The 23,081-nt window shown below is 43.5% G+C and overlaps 1 protein-coding gene across 1 annotated transcript in view; it reads right to left on the bottom strand.

Moving 5' to 3' along the window:
• The window catches only part of DSCAM (DS cell adhesion molecule), an 831,700-nt gene that overhangs the window by 156,577 nt on the left and 652,042 nt on the right, over positions 1-23,081 (bottom strand). The window contains exons 12-14 of the mRNA XM_028845317.2: positions 8,311-8,507; positions 7,185-7,281; positions 6,425-6,553 (exon numbers count right to left, since the gene is read on the bottom strand). Coding sequence (XP_028701150.1) covers positions 6,425-6,553; positions 7,185-7,281; positions 8,311-8,507 — 423 coding nt within the window. The remainder of the gene's footprint in view (positions 1-6,424; positions 6,554-7,184; positions 7,282-8,310; positions 8,508-23,081) is intronic.

Here is a 23,081-nt window from a genome sequence, read left to right as displayed (position 1 = left end):
TCTTCACTGGAGGTTTTTGTCTGGGAGTTGGCGGGCAGCCTGGAGAGGCATATGAGTATCCATGACTGCAGTCCCTTACACCAATCCAAGGCATATGGTGGACCTGGGTAGGGACAGGACAGTCCCCTCTTGGTGGTCAATGGGCACCTCCACATCCATGCCCTATAGGTTCCTTTAGCTCAGCCCCTACCTCAGTGACACTCCCTTGTTCAACAGTCTCCCAGTGACTTACAAACCCTCTCTGATGCTGCATTTGCTCCCTGTCTGTAGAAACTACCCCTCACTCCCTCCAATGGGTTAGGGGACCCGTTTCAAAGCCCATCCTCACCCTTCCTGTCCACGGCCTTCCCAGACTCTCCCCAGTCACACTTGCCCTTTTCAGATCTTGGATGTCCATTCATACATTTCTGTTTGTGATTTACTCCTAAGAACCTCTTTATTTGGTTAATGGTGCATTCTTTTTAGTTATATTTATATCTCAATTTTCGGTTTCATCCCCCCATCAGGGCAATGTGCTGGGCATTTTAAAATATGACTTCTGTGGCCCCCAAATCTGTGAGCACATTGGAAACACCTTGGGGCTTTTTGATAATTCTGCTTTCAGACCTACTAAACCAGAATCTCTGGGGAATGGTGCCCAGAAACCTGTGCTTTTAAAAAGACTCCCTATCTTGGTCATTCTGATGTATAGTTTGGACAGACTGTTTTATATGATTAAAATTGTACAACATCCTGCCAAGGTAAGGTTTTTATTTCCTTAGTAAAAGTCAAGAAACTCAAGCCCTGTTACAAAGCTGGTAAGAAGAAGGGCTGGGATTTGGCCTCATCTGTGTTATCTCCAAGCTCAAGGTCATTTTTCTATAATGTGTGACATCCACATAGTCTCTGAAAACACCTAATAAGACAGGATTTTGGTATTTCCAGGCACCTGCTGAAAATCTCATATGCTTAGAAGACCTTCTGGCAAGTTGACAATGCACAGAAATCATTTGGTCAAATGTAAGAGGAGAAAACTTTGGCCCAGAATTATTGTACCATCTGTGGGTTTGCAGGAAGACTGAGAGGGCTGTATAGGCTCAGAGTTGCAGCCTGGTTTAGGAAGAAGTTGTCAGAATCATTCATTGAAAGAGTGAGCAGGATGCCACGGCTTGGTGTAAGGGACTGCAGTCATGGACACTCATATGGCTCTCCAGGCTGTCCGCCAACTCCCAGACAAAACCTCCGGTGAAGATGGCTGTATCTTCATTGGCCCTGTCAGCTCCAGAAACTTCCATGTTGCCTGGGCAGAGGCATCAACCACCACAACTGCCTACTTCCTCCCAGGGAGACTGGTGGTGTAGGAGGATGGGGCAGTTCAGAGTCCCACTGCAGCCTCTGTGCAGTGAGGAAGGAGTGAGGAGCTGACAGGAGCCAGTGAGGTTGCACTGGGTGCTTGCTGGGGAGCTTGTCTTGGGGGTCAGATACCCCAAATCCAATGAATGCAGGAGCAACAAGGACTAATAAAAGAGTGTGGACTTGATATGAAGAAGTGCTGTTATAGGCTAAAGACCAGAACGAGTGAGGGTGACTGAAAGTTCTAGAGGTGAATTACATGAAAGGCTTAACAATGGAGTGGTAGCTGGGAGAAGGAGTGGGCCCTCCATGTTGGTGACTAGGAGGAGGTGTGGGGACACAGCAGAGCCCCTTGTCCTCTGTCTTATTCTTCTCAAGGATAACAGTTTTCAGGGTGAACTAGGGGTGGGAGCCCAAGAGAGGAGAGGGGCTGGGGGCGTGTACGTTCTGTGTCAGAGTCTGTGTTTCCTGTTACCTCCCAGGGTGTGATGGAGCTTGCCATGGTGCTGAAACCTGGCCCGAGACCTGTGAGGCACTATGGACAGGAGGGAGGGACAGGAGAAACTGTGGACAGGAGGGAGGCACCAGAGAAACCGTGGACAGGAGAGGCCAACAGAGAAAGGAGGGAGGTACCAGAGAAACTGTGGACAGCAGGGGCCACCAGAGAAACCGTGGACAGGAGGGGCCACCAGGGAAACTGTGCACAAGAGGGAGGCACCAGAGGAACTGTAGACAGGAGGGCCACCGAGAAACTGTGGACAGGAGGGAGGCACCAGAGGAGTCGAGGACAGGAGGGGGGTACCAGAGGAACTGTGGACAGGAGGGGCCACCAGAGGAACTGTGGACAGGAGGGAGGCACCAGAGGAGCCGTGGACAGGAGGGGGGCACCAGAGAAACCGTGGACAGGAGGGGCCACCAGAGGAACCGTGGACAGGAGGGGCCACCAGAGGAACCGTGGACAGGAGGGGCCACCAGAGGAACCGTGGACAGGAGGGGCCACCAGAGGAACCGTGGACAGGAGGGGCAACAAGAGAACCTGTTGAGAGGAGATGGCCACCAGAGGAACAGACTCTGAAGGGCAGGCCGCCTTCCCAGGAAGGGAATAAAGGGAGGCAGCAAACTGCAGATGGATCTGCTGGAGGTCCCCGGACAATATGCTCAAAGGGATGTTAAAGGTGGCCTTGGGTCCATGTAAAGGAGAAGCAGAAGTCCCTGGGAATCAGAAACTATGGCAACCAAAGCAACCTGTGTACTTGTCAGCTATGGGAGAAGAAGAATATTGTGGGTAAGGAAGGGACAGCTTCACTGTGCCTCTGCCTGGTCAGATGACGCCCTCTGGTGCTGCAACTGGGCATGACCAGAGTTGGCGGGGCCAGGAGATGATGACAGGAGATACAAGAACAAGGACTTGGGATGGTCAGTGTTTCCTGGAAAATAGTAAGCCAAGGAAAGTCATCTGTTGTCAAATCCTGGGAGGAGTGTTATTTGGCCAAAGGGTTAAGAGATGGGAAGAGAGCCGCTGGATCCAGGACGGTCTTTTTTGGTGCAATAAATGTAAGAACTTGTAGCAGTCACAGCTGACCAAAGACAGAACTGTGTTCCCTGGGTTAATGAGTTTCTGTTTCTAGGATTGTTCAAGCATAGAGTTAATGGTAACTTGCAGAAGTTCTTTCTGTTAAGAATGTGAAGTACTTTAATACATTGGTTATATGCTGCTTTCTTCAAAAATTAATGAAAATAAAGGAAAACTTTTGGGGGGATAATTTCACCATTGCCTGAAACAGGGGTTGAGACTCAACAATTCGACTAATGATTATCATGAATCTAGTATACCTGTCAGGCACTACAAGGGGTTCAGGGACATAGCATAAGGTTTGTCAGACACAATTCCAGCCCTCAGAGCTCACTATGGCCCATAGGGGGACAACTGTCCAGTGGGGTACAGATAGTAAATTAATAGTCACAAGTCCACCAAATGTTCCAAGACATGCTATGAATAGTGAAGGGGAATAGGTAGTCAGGGAAGGCTTCCTGGAAGAAGTGACATTTAGGCTGTTATTAATATTTGAAGGATCAGCTTTCTTTGTAATCAGTCTAAAACTACACTCACTTAAACTATGGTTGTAATTTTTATACACCAAAAATTTCTTGAGGAAGCAACTAATACATGAAAAATCTGACTAACACACCTCATACAGCAGTGAGTACAGGTGCTGTCTACTCTCAGCACAGCTCCTTCCTCCCAGGGCTTCCAAACTGAAAGTAATGGGAGTTCTGTAGGGTCCTGGTGGAGACCTTGGTCATGGACTTGGATCCGCTTGTCCTGTGGGCTTTTCCCCAGTGATTCTCCTGGGACCCATGCTGACTCTTAAAATGACTTGCTCCAGGGCTGCATAACATCTAAGCCACACCACTGGCCCTGGCCCTGTCTCTGGTTGAAGTAGAGCATGAAGGATGGAAAAAGTATCCCTCAATCCCTCCTGCACTCAGCTTTATAGACAAGGAGCTTTGCTGCTTTGGTTATATAAACCATGATCAATGTATACATTTAAAGCTGCTATTGATAATAATGATTCTTAGATTTCAATTGCATGTAAATTAAATGCAATAAACATTTACAGTACACTCGTTCACTTGACAGACATTGTGCTGGGTGCTGGGGATCCCAGGACACAGAGAACCAGAGTCCCTGCCTTTGGGAAACCCCTGGGGGAGTAGGGAGATAGTGAGGACTCTTAGATGCTGAGCAAGTAGTTTAACACAGAGGGTTTTAGAGGCATTTTACTCGTATTTTCCTGCATGCTGGAGCAATCTACAAGCTACCACCTATTAGATGTTGAGTATGCTCCAGGCAACGAGGAAGGCATTTTCAACGTCTTCCCTTCTTAGAGTTTGCCAATATCCATTGAGTGTCTCCACATGTCAGGTGTGGTTCTGGGTGTTGGAGAAATGAGCTGGGTGAAAATAGACCTACTAGGTGCAGGGAGTCCCCAAGGAGCCTCTAGCGTGGTGGAGGTGAAATGCATTAATCAGTATATTTGTCAGTAATCACAGAGATACATATATGATGTCCCATAATGCCATGTGCTGAGATTGAAAGGGAGACTGAAAGGGAGATGGAGCTGGGCGAGCACCTGGGAACTGGGATCTAAGGAGGGGGTAGTAACTGGGTGGCCCAAGGAAGGGAGGACTCCAGGCAGAGGGCAGCTGGTGGCCTTTGTGGTCTCCTTGCCAGTCCTTTGAGGTGGATGCAGCAGTGCCCACTTCACAGGTGAGATGAGCAAGCGAAGGTGCAGAGCTGGTGCAACACAGGCCCAGCAGCAAATCCCATACAGGCTGGGTCCCAAACCACTGAGCCTAGGCCTGCCACCAGCATCCGGCAATGCCCGATCCTTTATGAGGACAGGGGAGGTCCTGAGCTGCTCCACTAGGAGTGGCCTCCTGTGTGCTCTGGCACCAGCAGCACGGGCAGCCTGCAGCCCCATAGCCAGTGCGCAGCCAGTAAGGTAAAGGGCTGTCCCTGTCCCCACAGTGCTCATTGCATCTGTCTGAGCTCTCATCACTGTCACCAGGTTCCAGGCCAGTTTCTGCTCAAATGTGCCTGCCTCACCTAAGAAGCATTTGCTTCACTTCAAGACCTGTATCTGTGAACTTGCAATCCCACTTCTTTAGAACAAAGGCAAGGTCAGCCTCTCCTCCCTGGGCCCTTGAGAAACCTGTTCATCCTAGTCCCCAAAAGACGCTTGTTTAGCTCAGCACTGTCTTGGGCGAGTTCCCCCCTCCCCCCAGGTCACTGTGCCTCACCCCTGAGCCCAGGGCCCTGGCTCTGCAGCATTTCTTGGCTATGGTGAGACTTGCAGTCCAATCAACCCCTGGAGGGCCCTTCCTCAGACTTTGTGTAAGTAGTATCACCTCACTTCTAGGTCCCTAGTTGCAACTCAGAGGCTGATGGCCTGAGCCATTCCATTTTTTCTTACATGCATTTCCAACCCAGCAAGTCATAGATACTACTTTTCAAAACACTATTTTTTGCTTTGATTCACCATCTTCTCAATCTTCAAATTCTGTTCTCCTGAATTCCTGAAGAGTCACCCCTTGGCTTTCCTTTGCAGTCACCATTTCCTGGCTCTGTTCCTGGCTTGCTGTTGCTGACACATTTCCTCACTCCTGACCTGTGGTTCCTAGCTGCCTTGAGCTTGATTTTTTACTACAGCTTTAGTGCCAAAGATACTGAATGGGTCACAACTGGGTAATCTGAAATAATGTGCTGTGTCCAGGAAGTGAAAAATAAAGCTGCTTTTGTGGCCTATAAGGATTTTATTAACCCTTCCTATGCTGGCGGTGCTCGAATTCCTCATATCTTTTATGAGACACAGTAAAAATTCTGACTGGAGGCCACAGTGGTGGTATTCTACCCTCGCCCCACGCATCATAAAGTTCAAAATGGCCCCGGCATTGTTCCTTGAAGGCAATGAACGGGCACACCTGCAGTGGCCCTGGCGGCAGGGTCGGTTTTATTTATGGGCTCTGGGCTGAGTGGTCCTGGGTGCAGCAGCCAGTGTTGCCGATGGTCCCTGAGCATTTCCAGGAGGTTGCTCCCGAGTGAATTTTCCTTTTTCTGCACCAACCACCACTGCACAGTTTATCCGACCAACACCAAGCACAGCTCGAGTTCAGCACTCTGGGTGCAGGACATGGGCTCAGGCTCTGCAAAAGTCACCCAACTGAGGAAATGGGAAACGAAGGGAGCAGGTGAGATAGAAAAGGTCATGGCAGGGGCCTGGCTCCATCAGCCACTGCCCACATGCCGACAGGCAGCTGCAGTATCAAGGAGTCCAGCAGAAAGCAAGACCGAAGTCTGGGGCTGGCTAAAAACGAAAAAGAAGCAGAGCTGAGCCTCAACACAAAACTCCACTCCCACAGCAGAAAGCTAGGATGCGCTTCCGGCCAGGAGGGAGACTGACTGGGGGAAATGGTGCCTCTGAGTGACGGTGAGCTGAGTTGTGCGCTTACAGGTAAAACACATTAATAAGGAGTAAAATAAAGGAACTTTCTGAGGTGGAAATGAAGCTGGAGGAAGTAAAGAACTTACCTGATTTATTTTTGCATTCAATATCGTAGCCCGTGATGGGGCTGTTTCCATCAAACCCCATGGTCCACCTGAGCGTAATTGTGCGTGCTTTGACATCTTTGATCTCAATTTCGGGAGGGTCTGGGGGCTCTGCGCCATCAACAGAAAGACTCCGAGTTAGTTCAAACGGAGCTCTGACATGAAATGCCAGTGGAAATGCTGAGTGTGACTCACAAATGATTTGTCTGCATTAGACAAGAACAGACGCTTTTTATTTGGAAACATTTTCTTTTTCCTAATCACGTTTTAGGGAAGAGAAATTCCACTTTCCCAAGACTTCCAATTTTCATAGTCCTTAAGAACTGGACCAAGCCTGGAGGATATAAAATGTCACTATTCTAGTTTGGATCTCTAACTCAAAACATATTTTGGCCCCAAATGTTAAACTTCCCTTTTATTCTGGTCATCTAGTACATGGATTCCTAAAATTGAGCTAAGAAATTCCACCGCTGTACTTGTGTGCATGCGGCTTGACTGTGATGGGCTTGTCATGTTGACTGGCTCCTCTAAGGGCTTCGTTCCCTGTTTCAGGGCTTTACTTTGACATAATCACAGGCACTGCAAAATTCTGCTTTAGCACTGACATTATACATATTCAAAATTTCCTGGGAATTAGGAAGTGTTACAGGGCAAATTGAGGCCACACAGATGCCCAAGGCTGAGCATAGAGCTCCCGTCCTGAAACGACTGTGTTTATTCTCTTATGCTATCGTCTTCCTACCTTGCACTGTGAGCTGAATTATTCCACGGTCCTCCCCATAAGAATTAATAGCATGGCAGGAAAAGAAACCAGAATCTTCTCTCACAGTTGGCAAAATCTATGTGTGAAGCAGAAAGAAATTTATCTTTTTCAGCAGGCAAAATGACTTCGGGCCGTAAAGCTCTCTCTCCACTCTTTCAGTTCTCCTGCCATGCCCAGCACACACATATGTACACTGACACTCACACTCACTCACACAACTCCCATTCCTCCAGACACATACGCTAAATCACACACATGTACGTATCCCTCTGAGGACAAATTATTTCAGTGTAATTGTAAGTAGGTGGATGAATAGGATTCATGTACATTATCCATGTCAGTTGTAGCTCATTAAATTGGATGTGTAATTTATATAGAATGTCGTGGTCAGCTTGACATATATCCCACATATACATTTTTTTTTCATGGTATCCAAAGCAACCATGCCTAAAGAGACAGATTAAATACGGCAGCCAGGGCTGGGGGCCAGCACGACTCACATCAGATTCCTTTTCCAGGAGGATTCCAGGAACGGAATGTCTGAGAGCCAATATAAGCATTTCGAACACAGGGCTTCCCCACCTCCCCACCTTGTGTGTGCTATAGTATCATCCTCTATCCCCACGATAACAGCACAAGCCAGTTCACTACTCACAGTGCTTTTCTCTAGCTTTTGTGATCCTCTCTTGACAACAGCATTTTTTTTATTGTGGATTTTTCCAAAGAAGCAAGATAGTTTTTATAATATCTTTGTCCCAAAGCCCATCTCATTTTTCTTTTTGCAGGAAGTTAAAACATGCACACAGCATAGGCCGTCATTCCTCAAAGATTAACTGTCATTTAAAAACCTTATTTCTCACTTTTTTTTTATTACAGTTAGGTTCCCTGCTGCGTTCATAATGACACCATTCTTAACACTTAGGCTAAAGCACTATTTTTGAAGGCTACTTCAGTAATCTCGCTGTGTGAAAGGCGAGAGAAAGGGTGCTTCATAAATAAATTCCAAAAGATTATCTGCTACTTATCTGCACCCACTTGTGTGAAAGGAAAGACTTATTCTTCTAATAAAGTTCATTTCATTGAGTTGTATTTGCCATGCTTTTACCTGCAGAGTAGAAATCACCTCTTCTCCCACCTCCTTGGTGGACACAAGATAACGGGCCATCTCAGGGTTAATGATTCGGTCCTCCTTCTCCCAGCGGACTATAATGGGCTTCTCACCATGCGCCGTGCAGCTCATCTCCTTTTTCTGCCCCTGCGTAGCCAGGGTAGTATTTGGATATGATGTTATCATCGCAGGAACTGGAAAACCAAAAGGGACACAACTTGTTCAGCAAAGCAGGGTTCTTGATTTTTCCCTGGCAACACACTCAGGTAAATCATGCTTCAAGAGATATTTCTTTGAAATGAAATTTATTCAAGAAACTGCTGAGTGAGAATCACAGGCAAAATAAAGGAAAGGCAGCAGAAAAATGAAACTCGAGTAAGTGAGCCCTCAGCAGAAATTGTCATGCCGTTTCATATCCACGGCATGTTGCTCTCTTCCAATCCTGTTGAGGGCCATGGCCTATATCCCTTAGCACACCCAGAATGATTGGCATGGTTTGGCTATGTCCCCACCCAAGTCTCATCTTGAATTATATGCCCATAATTCCCATGTTTCATGTGAGGAACCTGGTGGGAGGTAATTGAATCACAGAGGTGGATCTTTCCTATGCTGTTCTCATGATAGTGAGTAAGTCTTACAAGATCTGATGGTTTTAAAAATGGGATTTTCACTGCACAAGCTCTCTCTGTTTGCCTGCTGCCATCCATGTAAGATGTGACTTGCTCCTCCTTGCCTTCCATCATGGTCATGAAGCCTCTCTAGCCACATGGAACTGTAAGTCCATTAAACTTCTTTCTTTTGTAAATAGCCCAGTCTTGGGTATGTCTTCATCAGTAGCATGAAAACGGACTAATACAATGATGTTACTGGTTGCTCTGTCTATTAAAAAAAAAAGTTCACAGGAAGGGTTATCCTCCTTTTTCTGGGATCATCTATGTTTCTAACTATCATTTTCAACAATGGAGATAAAACCTCCACTTTTAGTCAACTTTACGTGAATCCCTTATTGCTGCTAACCAGTGCTCGTAACCACTCTTCACAATGTCCATCTCCCACAGTTTTATAAACCTTGCAAACCTTTATCAGTCACTGGAGACCTGAATTCTGTCCTTCTTCCATAACTTGTATCAGAGAATCTCATCTCCAATTTACTGAGAAAAGGGAACTCTTTATTTGTGAAGCTTCTCAAGTTTTCTTTTCCCACATCAAAATTAGTCTAATATGTAGGCTTCTCTTCTTGGCAACAGATGACACAAGATCCCACCCCAATTCCACAAGCCACCTATAAATTGTAGACTGTATATAACAAACACCTTTTAAAATGCATACTAAGCTTATAAGAAGGTGAGAGAAAAACCAGAGACCAAAAACAAAAGCTGATGGTGAAAAGTCAGAGGTAATATAATGGTGGTGTTTTGACTACCTGAGAGGCATGACATTAAATGTGAGACCTCCAAAGCCAGGCTCCTCAAAGGGTTCTATCTTGACAGAAAGTATATAACCAAAATAATAATAATAATAAATAAAAATCCACAAAAGTAAAGAGAGAATAAAACTACCTCAGCTTGTGTTATATATGTAGAAAAACAATCTCTCCCCTGAGAATTTGCAAAACTGGCCTGACTCTACATAGGTCTGGAGTCAAATTCATGCTAAAGAATTAACATGAAGGTGACTGTAGTTTGATAATGGCCTGAGGAGACTAGCAAAAGCTAACATACTCTACAAGAATACGTTCTCTGTCCAGGCCCACTGAAATGCACCCAGATAAAGCTCTACTGGCCATGAGCTCACAAACTAAAACTAAAGAACACATGAGAAAACTAACACCATGACTGAGAACCAGCTTCCCAGGACTTCAGATGATAGAGTCATCAGATACAGACTGCAAAATAACTATGCACACATGTTTAAAGATATTTTAAAAATATGATAAAGGAATAAGATGTTAACAAAAAGGACTAGAAAGTTTAAAAATTCATCAAAACATAACTATATTTTTACTTGCTTTTAAATCTCATTTCCCCAATTACAGGAAGAAGCTCCCTTCCCCCATTTCTGAGGTCAAGCTCAGACTATGTACTTGATTGCTTGCCTCATAAGCCTTCCAAGGTACTTTACCATAGAAACATACTGGGTGGCTTCTTCTAAGACTGGCACATACTGGGTCATGCCTTGTCCCATAGCTTACCAGAGAGGTTTGAGACATATAATAAAACGTCAAAATACCAGCAGTTCTGTAGCCTGGACACTCACAGAAGAACCTACATTTGGGAGTTTCTCCAGAGTCAGCAGCCATGTGGCAGAGATGCGCCCCACAGCACTGACCGTGTAATAAGATGGGAAGTAGGCAAATTGGTGACTGAGGAAAGAGGCGCCAAGAGTCCTGCATGTCAAAGAGAGCTGTTCACAACTGTTGTGAAATTCCTCTTCCGGCATTTCTGAGATGCAGCAAAACTGGCTATACTGTCCCCAGCCTTTGTTTCTGATCCCCCCTTTCCCCTAGCCTATCAAAGAAAAATGTTTATTTTTATTAACAGCTTTATTGTGGTACAATATTCATACCATAAAATTCACCTGTTTTAAGTGTGTGATTCAGTTGTACACTTAATGTTGCATTAGCTTCCTAGAGTGCCTGTAACAAATTACTAGAATCTGTGTGGCTTGTAATAACAGAAATTTCTTCTCTCACAGTTCTGGAGGCTGGAATTCCAAAATCAAGGTAGCAGCAGAGCCATGTTCCCTTTAAAGCCTCTAGGGGAAGCCCTTCCTTGCCTCTTCCAGCTTCTGGTGGCCACACGCATTCCTTGGCTTGTGGCAGCAGAACTTCAGCCTCTGCTTTATCTTTACATGATTTACATCCTTCTTTGAATGTTTCTGTGTCTTCTCATGGACTTCTTATGAGGATCCCAGTCACTGGATTTAGAACCTACCCTAATGCAATATGATCTCTTCTTAACGAATTATATTTGCAAAGACTCTATTTCCATATGAGGTCATATTCCAAGGTTCTAAGGGGACATTAATTTTGGGGATACTATTCAACCCATTACAAATATATTTATATTATCTAATACATATACATACATACCATTATAACCTGAATACAAATATACACAGTTGTATAATCATCACTGAATCAAACCTTAGAGCTTTTACATTACCCCAAAATATTTCTCCTGCCCATTTACAGTCATTTCTCTTTCCCCGCTCAAGTTCTAAGCAATCGCTAATCTACCTTCTCTCCCTGATATGGTTTGGCTGTGTCCCCACCGAACTCTCATCCTGAATTGTAGTTCCCATAATCCCCATGTGTCATGGGAGGGGCCTGGTGGGAGATAATTGAATCATAGGAGTGGTTACCTCCATGCTGTTCTCATGATAGTGATTGAGGTCTCACAAGAGCCTAATGGTTTTATGAGGGGCTTTCCGCCCTTTGCACTTCTCCTTCCTGCCGCCATGTGAAGAAGCACGTTTGCTTCCCCTTTCACCATGATTGTAAGTTTCCTAAGGCTTCCCTAGTCCTGTAGGACTGTGAGTCAGTTAAGCCTCTTTCCTTTATAAATTACCCAGTCTCATGTACGTCTTTAAAAGAACAGACTAACACAGTCCCTGTATTGCCTTTTTTGATCATTTTCTATACACAGAATCATATAGCATGTATTCTTTAATATCTAGTTTTCTGGATTTTTTTCACTAAGCATAGTGTTGTCAAGGTTCATCCATGTCATAGCAAGTATCAGTACTTTGTTCCTTTTTATTGCTAAATAATATTCCAGCTCATGGATATACTGCATTTCTTAAATCCACTCACCCACTGATGCACACTGGGGTTATTTCTACTTTGGGGCTATTATGAGTAATTATACTACAAATATTCCTGTATAAGCTGTTGTGTGAACAAATGTTTTCATGTTTTCCAGGAGAGATTCCTAGAAGTAGAACTACTGGGTTATATGGCAATTTCATGTTCAACATTTTGATAACAGGCACATTGTTTGACCAAGTGGCAGCACCATTTTGCACTCTCGTGGCAGGAGATTGGAGAGAGAAGAGGGAATGAGAGGAGGTGTTAAGATTCAGCATTTATGGTGAGGGAACATTCCCTTTCAACCATTTGAGTTCAGCAATTTGAGTTCAACCATTTGAATTCAATGAGGGAACTGAAAGAGTAGAGATTGGGTGTACCTACAAAAAGGTAACCTGGCATGTTCCTCAACAGCTGGAGGCTTACTGGCTGTAGAAAGCCCAGGCTCACCATGGATCTGCTGTCACAGAGGAACTAAAGGTGGTGGCGCCTTCTGTTTGGCCTCAAATCCACTAATCAAGATTTTTTTTCTCATAAGGGAAAAGGGCTAACTCATGATAATTAGAGATCTCAAAGCCAACAAAAGTAACCTAATGTATTACAGGCCTATGAACAAGAAAATATTTACTCCTCATTCTTTCTCTCAGAGCTGGGGAATGTGAATCAGAAACCGTGACACCCACATATAATTTAGCTTTGAAAGGTGACCCCTGTCCACCACCATCATCCCCCATCCCCCAATTCCTGATGAGCGTCCTGATTCCTGCAACACCCTCGTCCTTAGAACAAAATATAGAAACTCTGGTTGCAAAACTGAAAATCAATCCATGTTTAATGCCTCCCAGTCTCCTGGGTATCTCAAGGCTATGGTCAGGATGTCCTATTGTGCAGTGTTTGTAAAAAGGAAATCTGTAAAATGGTAAGACGTAAAAAAAGACAGTTTTCCTGTGAGAACATGGTAAGTCACCATCATCACCTCTGAAATCCAGGGTAGTTTAACACTCACTGACTTTATTCCAATCAGAGTGAGCCAATTCTGAAGTAAGGGTTTCTGTCCTATTCCAGGAGCTCTGTGCAGGGGAGCAATGCATTGCAAAGGCTGGTGTTGACCCAGAACTTTAATTCCCTAGTACTTTAAAACAACCAACTGGAAGAACTGTTCTCCAAAAACTGCAGCATTGTTTTGAGGACTTGTTTGTTTTCTTCTATTTTCCTTTAAAAAAAAAATAATCGCAAGCTTTATTGCATTTGATGAGAGAAATACCTTGGCCAAACCACAGACCTCTGGTTTGTTTATGATTTGCCCATCTTAATCTGCAAATACTCCTCAGTTTTATTTAGATTTCTACTTTGAAAGAGTGCCCTACTAAAATGGGTATTTTTGTTCTGGTTATTAAATTCAGCACTTAGAGAGAAATGCTCTGACTAGACCATGTTCTTCTAACCAGCTCAAGTATTTTCAGCCCTTTAAAGAAATGGTGGAAAGGATTTTTAAAAAGGAATCATTATCATGGCTTCTTTGCAATGCTAATGTTTGAAGGCATGACCTTTTCACTTGTCACAGTTATGGATGCCTAGAGATGACAACATGTCTGTACAGCAGCCCTTTCTGCAAGGATGTCTGAAGCATAACAAATGGATGGGGTAATTTAACAGGGACTGGTACCAAGGAGAGGCTGTGGGCAAATCCTGCTATCAGGGCCAAGGGAGATCCAGACCCAGGAAGCCTTTGTCCAAAGATTGTGCGCTGTGTGCTTCTCCTGCAAAATTACCCATTGAGGAAGGTGCTGTTTTACATCGTATCAATTGATAAATTTGCTTCATAAACTATAATATTATCTAACAGTACCCTTAATGCTCAACAAATCTGAGTTCTTATGATATAAGGGAGCATCTGTCTGACCTACTTTTTTGCAGCATAAAGATGCCGTGGTGTAGTGGAGCTGCTGTCATTGGCCAGGGAGATCGGATTGTGCACATCTCTGCCCAGCTTGGCAGTGCAGTCATCTCTCTCTCCCATTTAGCTTGAAATTGGTAATGGTGGTAGTATTTATGCCACTGAAATTGGCAAGTGCTAGAAATCAGGGCTTTCTCTACCCTCTCCCCATCAATAGCTAATTGATAAACATTTAGCAGAACGATACTTAGGAGAGTGTTTCACTGTATTAATAATTTTAAAGGGTGTTCCCATCGTACAAGAGATACTGAGAAGATGGAGAGATTAAGCTAAGAGCAATAATTAACTTTATCAATAAAAGTAAACCCCTATTACTTAATTATTAATTAAATAATTAAAATATGAACAGTATGTCACTGTATGTTTTGGCAAGTAATTCAGTGATACATTGATGCATATATTAAAATTTTAACCCAAGGATACAGAGAGAATGAAAAATTATACCAGTAAATCACTGATATTAAAGATTGGTTCCAAATTTTACTCTCAAGTCTTTTAATGACTCTACCAATAATGCAAAATTAATCCTTATACATTTTTATAGTTTTCGTTCCTACCTGGTTCTGCTGAAAAGAAAACAGATTGAAAAGAAAGCAATTGAAAAGAAAACAGGAGAAAGTACCAAACAGCCTGGATAATCCCGAACGAGACAAGATTCCTGTCACAAGCATCTGGCTCAATACTTTCATTTTATGGAGAAGAATGGCTGTCAAAAGCCCAAATACAGGAGTCCATCAGGATCAAATTTGATCGGTCCTATTCGAAAACCATCATTGTCATCATCACCCCCAACATAGGAGATGGCCAACTGTCCAGAGCGTCCAGGACTTCCGGTGTTTTAGCACAAGAAGTCTGTATCCTGGGGAGTTTCTCAGTCCCTCCAGGCATTCAGAGCAGATATGGCAGAGGAGGGTGTGGAGCCAAGAATGAGGCAGCATAAACCTGGCCCAATGCCCAAGATGGGAAACTGAGGCAGGAATTACAGGGTTCCCGGTGGGAGGTCAAAAGAGGGAGATGCTCTGGGACATAAATACATTTTAAAGCTATTTTTTTCAAGCCCTTTTTAAAACATTCCTCCCAAATTTTTATTATGAAAAAATTTCAAACATACAGGAAGCCAATCAGCCATGTATCTACCACCTGGATTCCACAGTTCACATTTTAATGGACAGTGTTGAATCAAAATGTGTTTTCTTTGTTATCAAAATTTACTGAATGCATTTTTGTATTATTCTATTTTAAAACTACCTTAGGTAAACACATACATCAGCGTGGGTCTCAAAGGTCAAGCTGTAAGATGGCAGCCACCTGCCTGGATTCTGCAGCTCGGGGTGGAGACACACTGGGCTCCTGGTGTCCCAGGTAAAGGAACCACCACCCCCTGGCCTGCAGAGGTGATGTGGGGTTAGGTGGCCCTTGGGGTAAAGTGGTGCCCCTCACATATGTCTCACCAAAAGGAAAGGTGAAGAAGGGGCCTGGAAGCAGAGAACCTGACACCGACCTCCTGCCGCTTGGACTGGGCGGGACCCTCGGTTGTGCTGGTTTTGGCTTTCTCACCTGAGTCATAGGAGAGCTGAATGGGATTGGGGCTCTCAACCTGGCCTGTGTCTCGGAATCACCTAGAAGCTTTTAAAATAGGTCAGTGCTCAGGCCCCACTGCAGATTGGCTTGGAGTCACTGGGGGCGGGGCTTATGCATGGATTTACTTAAGTTTCCCAGATGATCCTAAAATACATAGCCTGGATTGAAAGGGGCCTATCATGGGGAGGGGGGAGGGGGGAGGGATTGCACTGGGAGTTATACCTGATGTAAACGACAAGTTGATGGGTGCCGACGAGTTGATGGGTGCAGCACACCAACATGGCACAAGTATACATATGTAACAAACCTGCACGTTATGCATATGTACCCTAGAACTTAAAGTATAATAATAAAAAAATAAATAAATAAAGCAATAACTTCTCTCATGTTCACTTGACATTTTACTTATTCTTAAAAACTATATAAGACAAGGTAAATTACCTAAAAATTTAGTAGCTACATTTAGAACCGTAAATTATGTTCAGGAATAAGAAATTAAAAATCTTCAGAGCTGGAATACAGTTTAAATCTATGTATTTTGAGGATGTGTTATGTCTGGGGGATATGTAAAAACCTGTGAACAATTTACAAGACAGATCACTTGCACAGCAAACTCTTAATGAATGAGAACTTATGAGGATCTAGGAGGCATTGTCATGGAGGCAATTAGTCCTGCTTTAAAAGTGGTTAAGACTCCTAAATGTTTCAATCAATACTACATTTTCAGGCTTACTTAAATAATTATTGTGAATTTTCTATTTCAATAATCACAATTTTTAAATAGGATAGAATAATCCTAAATAGTTCCAAAGAATTGATCAGGGTTAGAGTGCCACAAAAGCTAAGAGAGAGGTGGCAGAAGATAAAATTTTCAAGGGAAGAGTTGTTCCAGTCAGCATATAAAGTACTAGGAAATCAAAAGCTAGAGTTTTAGCTCTTTCCATAAAAAAAAAAAAGAAAGAAAAAGAAACAACTCAGCCAGATGATCCCTAAGGTCTTTTCCCCCTTTAATTGCCATTTCCCCTCCTTTCCTTTTTTCTTTATTTCTTTCTCTCTATCCTTCTGTTCCTCCCTCCCTCCCAATTTTTTCTTCATTCTTCCCTTCCTTCTTCCTTTCCCCTCTTTCTTCTTCTGTTTTATTTTACCCTCCCTCATTTTCTGTCTCCTGCTGTTTTTGTTTTCTCTTTCACAGTGCCATAATAACAACAACAGCTAATTTTTACGAATGTTGACTGTGTGCTAAGAACTTTTCCATATACTGCATAAGTATTTAGGCCATATGACAACATGATGGAATAAAAACACTAGCCATGGAAATGACCCAAGACATATAAGTGCTATTTTAAGTCGATTCTAAATTATGCTATAAATAGAATTGAGACATGTAGACAAAACATTTCCAACAGATTCATTGGATTTGCATCTATATTAACAAATGTCTATGCAGTTGGTCAAATAGAAACCAGACACCAAACACCTGCTTTAAATGGGCAAAAATAAAGATTAGAATATAAGATAATTTTGGAATTAATTTCTACTTGACATCTTCTCCCTTTTCTCCTTAATTTCTAAGTAAGGAAACAGAGAACTAGGGGGTTTAAGACTGGAAGTGACTAGACCTATTCCCCTTGCCTCTCTCCTATCCCTACTGCAAAGTTCTATTTTGTTTAGTACGTTTATTAAAAAAAATTAATATTACCATAAAAGTAATACAGTAAAATGATCTTCATTAATCCCTAAAGTGATGAATCTTCCCATCCCCTCTCTTCCCTTCTCTTTCCTCCTTCCTTCCTCCAGGATCTGGAAAACTAAATTGTAGTAGCAGCACAGTTTGTTAATGCATCTGTCCTTCTGTCCTTTCATGTCTCAGATCACTTTCACATCATGAGCTTACAGCAACATACGTGTTCTCAGTAGAGAAGGGATTCTTAATTCCATTTACCTATAATTACACAGGGTGGGGAAATTAAGTAATTAGCCTAACGTCATACAACTAGTAAATGGAAGCTCTAGAAGGAGAATCCAGGTCTTCTGATTCCGAGTGCAAAGCCTTTTTGCCTTACAGTAGTGGAGGAGGCCAAGGCTGGCCCACAGGGTGCAGAGTGTCTGACCACAGAAGTGTCTGGCACCCTGACTGTCTTCAAGCCTGAACACCCTTGGAAGCCCCTCAATCTGGGGCCTGAGTCCATTTACAGGAGAATCCCCATAAAGTCCTTGAAATTTCCATTTTCTCAGCTGCAAGGCAAGACCCAAACATCTCCTGCAAGCCTACTGCATACTCGTAGAATTATGCAGATGAGACTGGCTACGTCATTTGCAGGACCCAGAGCAAAATGAAAAGATGGAGCCCTTTGTTCAAAAAGCAGGAAAAAGGTACCATTAAAGTTCTAAACTAGAAAGCTTTTTCCTTCCTTCTGTGGTCTCCCTCTCTCTTTCTGTCATGATGGCCTTTATTTTTTATTTAATATCCCACTTCCTCTGGCATGGTGATACTGACTGGTCAAGTGCTGACCCTCACTGACTCCCAGGAACAGCCTTGTGACTTGGCATGCACACTCATGTGCCCCCCCACATGCCTGGATTCCCACCATCATCATACCCAGGCCAGGTGGGGGGGACGTGTAGTCAGGCCTCTCTCAGTCGAATAGGTGACCCTCAGTGACCTGGAGACCCACGCTGCCCAGTCATCCTCTGTAAGCTCTATGGTACTGCCACCTAGAAGCAGGGAGGGGTGCCACACCCAGAAATGTTACAGGGGGCTGTCTCTGACCTTCTCCACATACTTACCCAGATCCCCATGGACTAGATGACCATAGCCATTGCTGGGCAGTTGCAGGAAAGGGGAGCCTAGGGCTCCAGAGGGCAGGAGAGTGGACAGCTGAAAATCTCTTCTGGAAAGGCAATGGGAGGTGGGATGACATGGGAGCTGTGGCTCCGCATACCCTGTTCATGCTCCACTGTCACACTGGACTTCACTTGCAAAACACAATTTCAAAGACAAAATTGTTAAGAATTCAAGATGGTGGCTACAGACAATCTTTGGCTTGTGGGACTGGACTGGTCATGTACCCATGATGCTGTCCCTGAATGTCAGGACAGTACTCCACTTCCTAGGCATCCTCTACTGCTTCCAGTAGAGAGAAACAGCCCAGCTACCCTGAGGAGGAGGGGAACAAGAAGAGCTGAGAGGGCAGTCTCTTGGGTAAGACTTATGACTAACCACAATCTGGAATCTGAAGTAGGGAGCCCACTCTTCCCATCATGAAGGCAATGGGTACAGAGGCAAGCCTTAATGAGGGAAGTGGCTAATCCCCTTGCAATCAACATCTTCCCAAGCCACTAAATGCATCACCATTATCTTTCATTAAATCTGTGGTTCCTATTCCTTACATCACCTTGGAGTCATAAAAACACCCACAGTATGCCAAGAATGATGACTTCCAGGTTCATCCTCTGGAAAGGACATGATCTCATTCTTTTTATGGCTGCATAGTATTCCATGGTGTATATGTGCCACATTTTCTTTATCCAGTCTATCATTGATGGGCATTTGGGTTGTTTCCAAGTCTCTGCTATGGTAAATACTGTGGCAGTAAACATAAGTGTGCATGTGTCTTTATAGTAGAATGAGTTATAATCCTTTGGGTATATACCCAGTAATGGAATTGCTGCGTCAAATGGTATTTCTGGTTTCAGATCCTTGAGGAATCACCACACTGTATTCCATAACGGTTGAACTAATTTACACTCCCATCCACAGTGTAAAAGCATTCCTATTTCTCCACAGCCTCACCAGCATCTGTTGTTTCCTGACTTTTTAATAATAGCCATTCTGACTATTCTCACTCATGAGTGGGAGCTGATCAATGAGAATACGTGGACACAGGGAGGGGAACAACACTCACCGGGGCCTGTCAGGGGATGGGGGGCAAAGGGCGGGAGAGCATTAGGACAAATACCTAATGCATGCAGGGCTTAAAACCTAGAAGACAGGTTGATGGGTGCAGCAAACCACCATGGCACATGTATACCTATGTAACAAACCAGCACATTCTGCACATGTATCCCAGAACTTAAAGTAAAATTTAAAAAACAAAAAACAAAAAAAACACCCACAGTAGTATCTTCTCAGTCACAGCGAATACTTGCTCTCCTCAGGATTCTCCATTTGTTTTTCTGTTTGTAAAATATACATAACCAAAAAATTGTCATTTTTGTCACTTTCAGTGGATTAAGTACATTCTTAGTCTGTCTTCAAGCCAGAACACCCTTGGAAGCCCCTCAATCTGGAGCCTGAGTCCATTTACTGGAGACTTCCCATAAAGTCCTTGAAATTTCCATTTTCTCAGCTGCAAGGCACATTGCTGTACAGCCTGCACTACAATTCATCCCCCAAACATTTTCACCCTCCCAAGCTGAAACTTGGCACCTCTTAAAGAATTCCTATTATCCCCTTTTCCCGGCACCCCAGGCCCTGGCAGCCACCATTCTACTTTCCGTGTCTATGAATTTGACTTCTCTGGGGACCTCCTATAAGAAGAATCATGCAGTATTTGTCTTTTTGTATCTGGCTTATTTTACTTAGCATAATGACCTCAAGGTTCAGCCAAGCTGTAGCCTGTGTCTGAATTTCCTTCTTTTTCAAGCCTGAATGATATTTCAAGATATGTGTACACAGCATTTTTTTAATCCAGTCATCTGTCAACGGACACTTGTGTTGCTTTCACCTTTTGGCTGTCATGAACACTGGTGTACAAAACATTATTTTATTTTTTTATTATACTTTAAGTTCTAGGGTACATGTGCACAACGTGTAGGTTTGTTACATATGTATACATGTGCCATGTTGGTGTGCTGCACCCATCAACTCGTCATTTACGTTAGGTTTATCTCCTAATGCTATCCCTCCCCGCCCCCCAAAAATAGGACCTGGTGTGTGATGTTCCCCTTCCTGTGTCCAAGTGATCTCATTGTTCAATTCCCACCTATGAGTGAGAACATGCGGTATTTGGTTTTCTGTTCTTGCGATAGTTTGCTGAGAATGATGGTTTCCAGCTGCATCCATGTCCCTACAAAGGACACGAACTCATCCTTTTTTATGGCTGCATAGTATTCCATGGTGTATATGTGCCACATTTTCTTAATCCAGTCTGTTGCTGATGGACATTTGGGTTGATTCCAAGTCTTTGCTATTGTGAATAGTGCTGCATTCAACAGCCCTTCATGCTAAAAACTCTCAATAAATTCGGTATAGATGGAACGTATCTCAAAATAATAAGAGCTATTTATGACAAACCCACAGCCAATATCATACTGAATGGGCAAAAACTGGAAAAATTCCCTTTGAAAACTGGCACAAGACAGGGATGCCCTCTCTCACCACTCCTATTCAACATAGTGTTGGAAGTTCTGGCTAGGGCAATCAGGCAAGAGAAAGAAATCAAGGGTATTCAGTTAGGAAAAGAAGAAGTCAAATTGTCCCTGTTTGCAGATGACATGATTGTATATTTAGAAAACCCCACTGTCTCAGTCCAAAATCTCCTTAAGCTGATAAGCAACTTCAGCAAAGTCTCAGGATACAAAATCAATGTGCAAAAATCACAAGCATTCTTATACACCAGTAACAGACAAACAGAGAGCCAAATCATGAATGAACTCCCATTCACAATAGCTTCAAAGAGAATAAAATACCTAGGAATCCAACTTACAAGGGATGTAAAGGACCTCTTCAAGCAAAACATTATTTTTTAAAGAGTCTGTAGAACTTTGCTAGAGAAAATGGCTTGAGACTTTTTGCGTGTTTTTTTCTGAAGCCATTCAAAGGCCAAGCAGTATTTTCCCTGTTTGTGGTCTCTGCCTCTCAGTTTCATCTCCGTTTCCTCATCTGTAAGAACAATGAGACCTGCTGCCTCCTAAGGCTGTAATGAGGATTAATGAGATTATGTTAGTGGAACCCACCGAGGGTGTTGGAAGAATGGCCCCACAGAAACACCAAGTGTGATTATCCCTGCTGCAGAATCAAAAATTTCTCCCGTCCAAATACTTATTGCTCATAAAGTTTCAGCAAGTGAGGCTGCCTACTAGGCAGCTCTAATCCTTATAAAGAAAATGATTTCTCCAGCCAGGAATTAATAAATTCTTAGCACATACTAAAATATCTCCTCGCCTGGGTTATTATGCTGACATAATGAAGTTACTTAGATTATAACCATTAATCAAATTCATGTTTCCAAGCTGGAGTGGGTCATATTTGATGCTAAGCTTTAACAAGAATGACAACATCTCCACTTGCTGGCAGCTTTTCCAGGCCCTTATGACATGATTAAATGTGTCAGGGGAAAGACCAAGAGCATTTAGGGTTCATATTACATTCACTCTGAAGTTATTTCAAGTCACATTATCGGAAGAAAGTTGATTTATTTTTTAAGACGAGTATGAATATTAACCAAAAGATATCAAAAACAGTATTTTTTTTTTCTGTCTGTCTGGTTATGTACATAGGTACTATATTTTGCCCAATAAGAAATCTTCTTTATTTTTTTATTATTTTTTTTTTGATGGAGTTTCACTCTTGTTGCCCAGGCTGGAGTGCAATGGCACAATCTCAGCTCACTGCAACCTCTGCCTCCCCAGTTCAAGTGATTCTCCTGCCTCAGCCTCCCAAGTAACTGGGATTACAGGCATGTGCCACCACGCCCAGCTAATTTTGTATTTTTAGTAGAGATGGGGTTTCTCCATGTTGGACAGGCTGGTCTCAAACTGCCAACCTCAGGTGATCCATCCGCCTCGGCCTCCCAAATTGCTGGGATTACAGGCATGAGCCATCATGCCCGGCAGGAAACTTCTTAATCATTATGTAGAAAAAGGAAAAGAGTAAACAGATTTTGATTTCCTACCATTGATGATAGTAAAAAAAATAAATGGAACAAGGAAGAAAACAGATCATGTCATCCTGAAAATTTGGGTAAGTGCTGTCCAGGATATTAATTGCAGCAAAAATATATTATGAGCCATGGGTTAGCCAGTTTTTAAGGTGACCTGTGGCAATCTCACCTCCTGGAATTCAAACTCTCCACATTTTATCACCCTGAGACCAGATTATAAAAGGACTGTGACTTCTACCTTCTACTTGGGGGCACCAGTTCTCTCTCTTTCTGTCTGATCACTTGCTCCAGCGAAGCCTGCCATGATGTCACCAGGATACCCATGCGGCCCAGGGAGAGGACCATGAGAAGGACAAGTCTTGGGTCAATAGTCTGCCAACTACCCTGTGTGGGAGCTTGGGGGTGGATTCCACCCCCGCCACCCTTCACTCTTATATTCAGATGCATCTCCCAGAAGGCAAGCAGTTTCCATAGGAACAGAACCAGCAGTTTCCACGTGGCTTGGGGACAGACACAGAGTCTTCATGTCTGAAGCCAT

Source organism: Macaca mulatta, chromosome 3, assembly GCF_049350105.2.
Source record: "Macaca mulatta isolate MMU2019108-1 chromosome 3, T2T-MMU8v2.0, whole genome shotgun sequence".
NCBI classification, from domain to species: Eukaryota; Metazoa; Chordata; class Mammalia; order Primates; family Cercopithecidae; genus Macaca; species Macaca mulatta.
The sequence above is the reverse complement of the archived record's forward strand: the minus strand, read 5'-3'. Positions and strand labels throughout refer to the sequence as shown.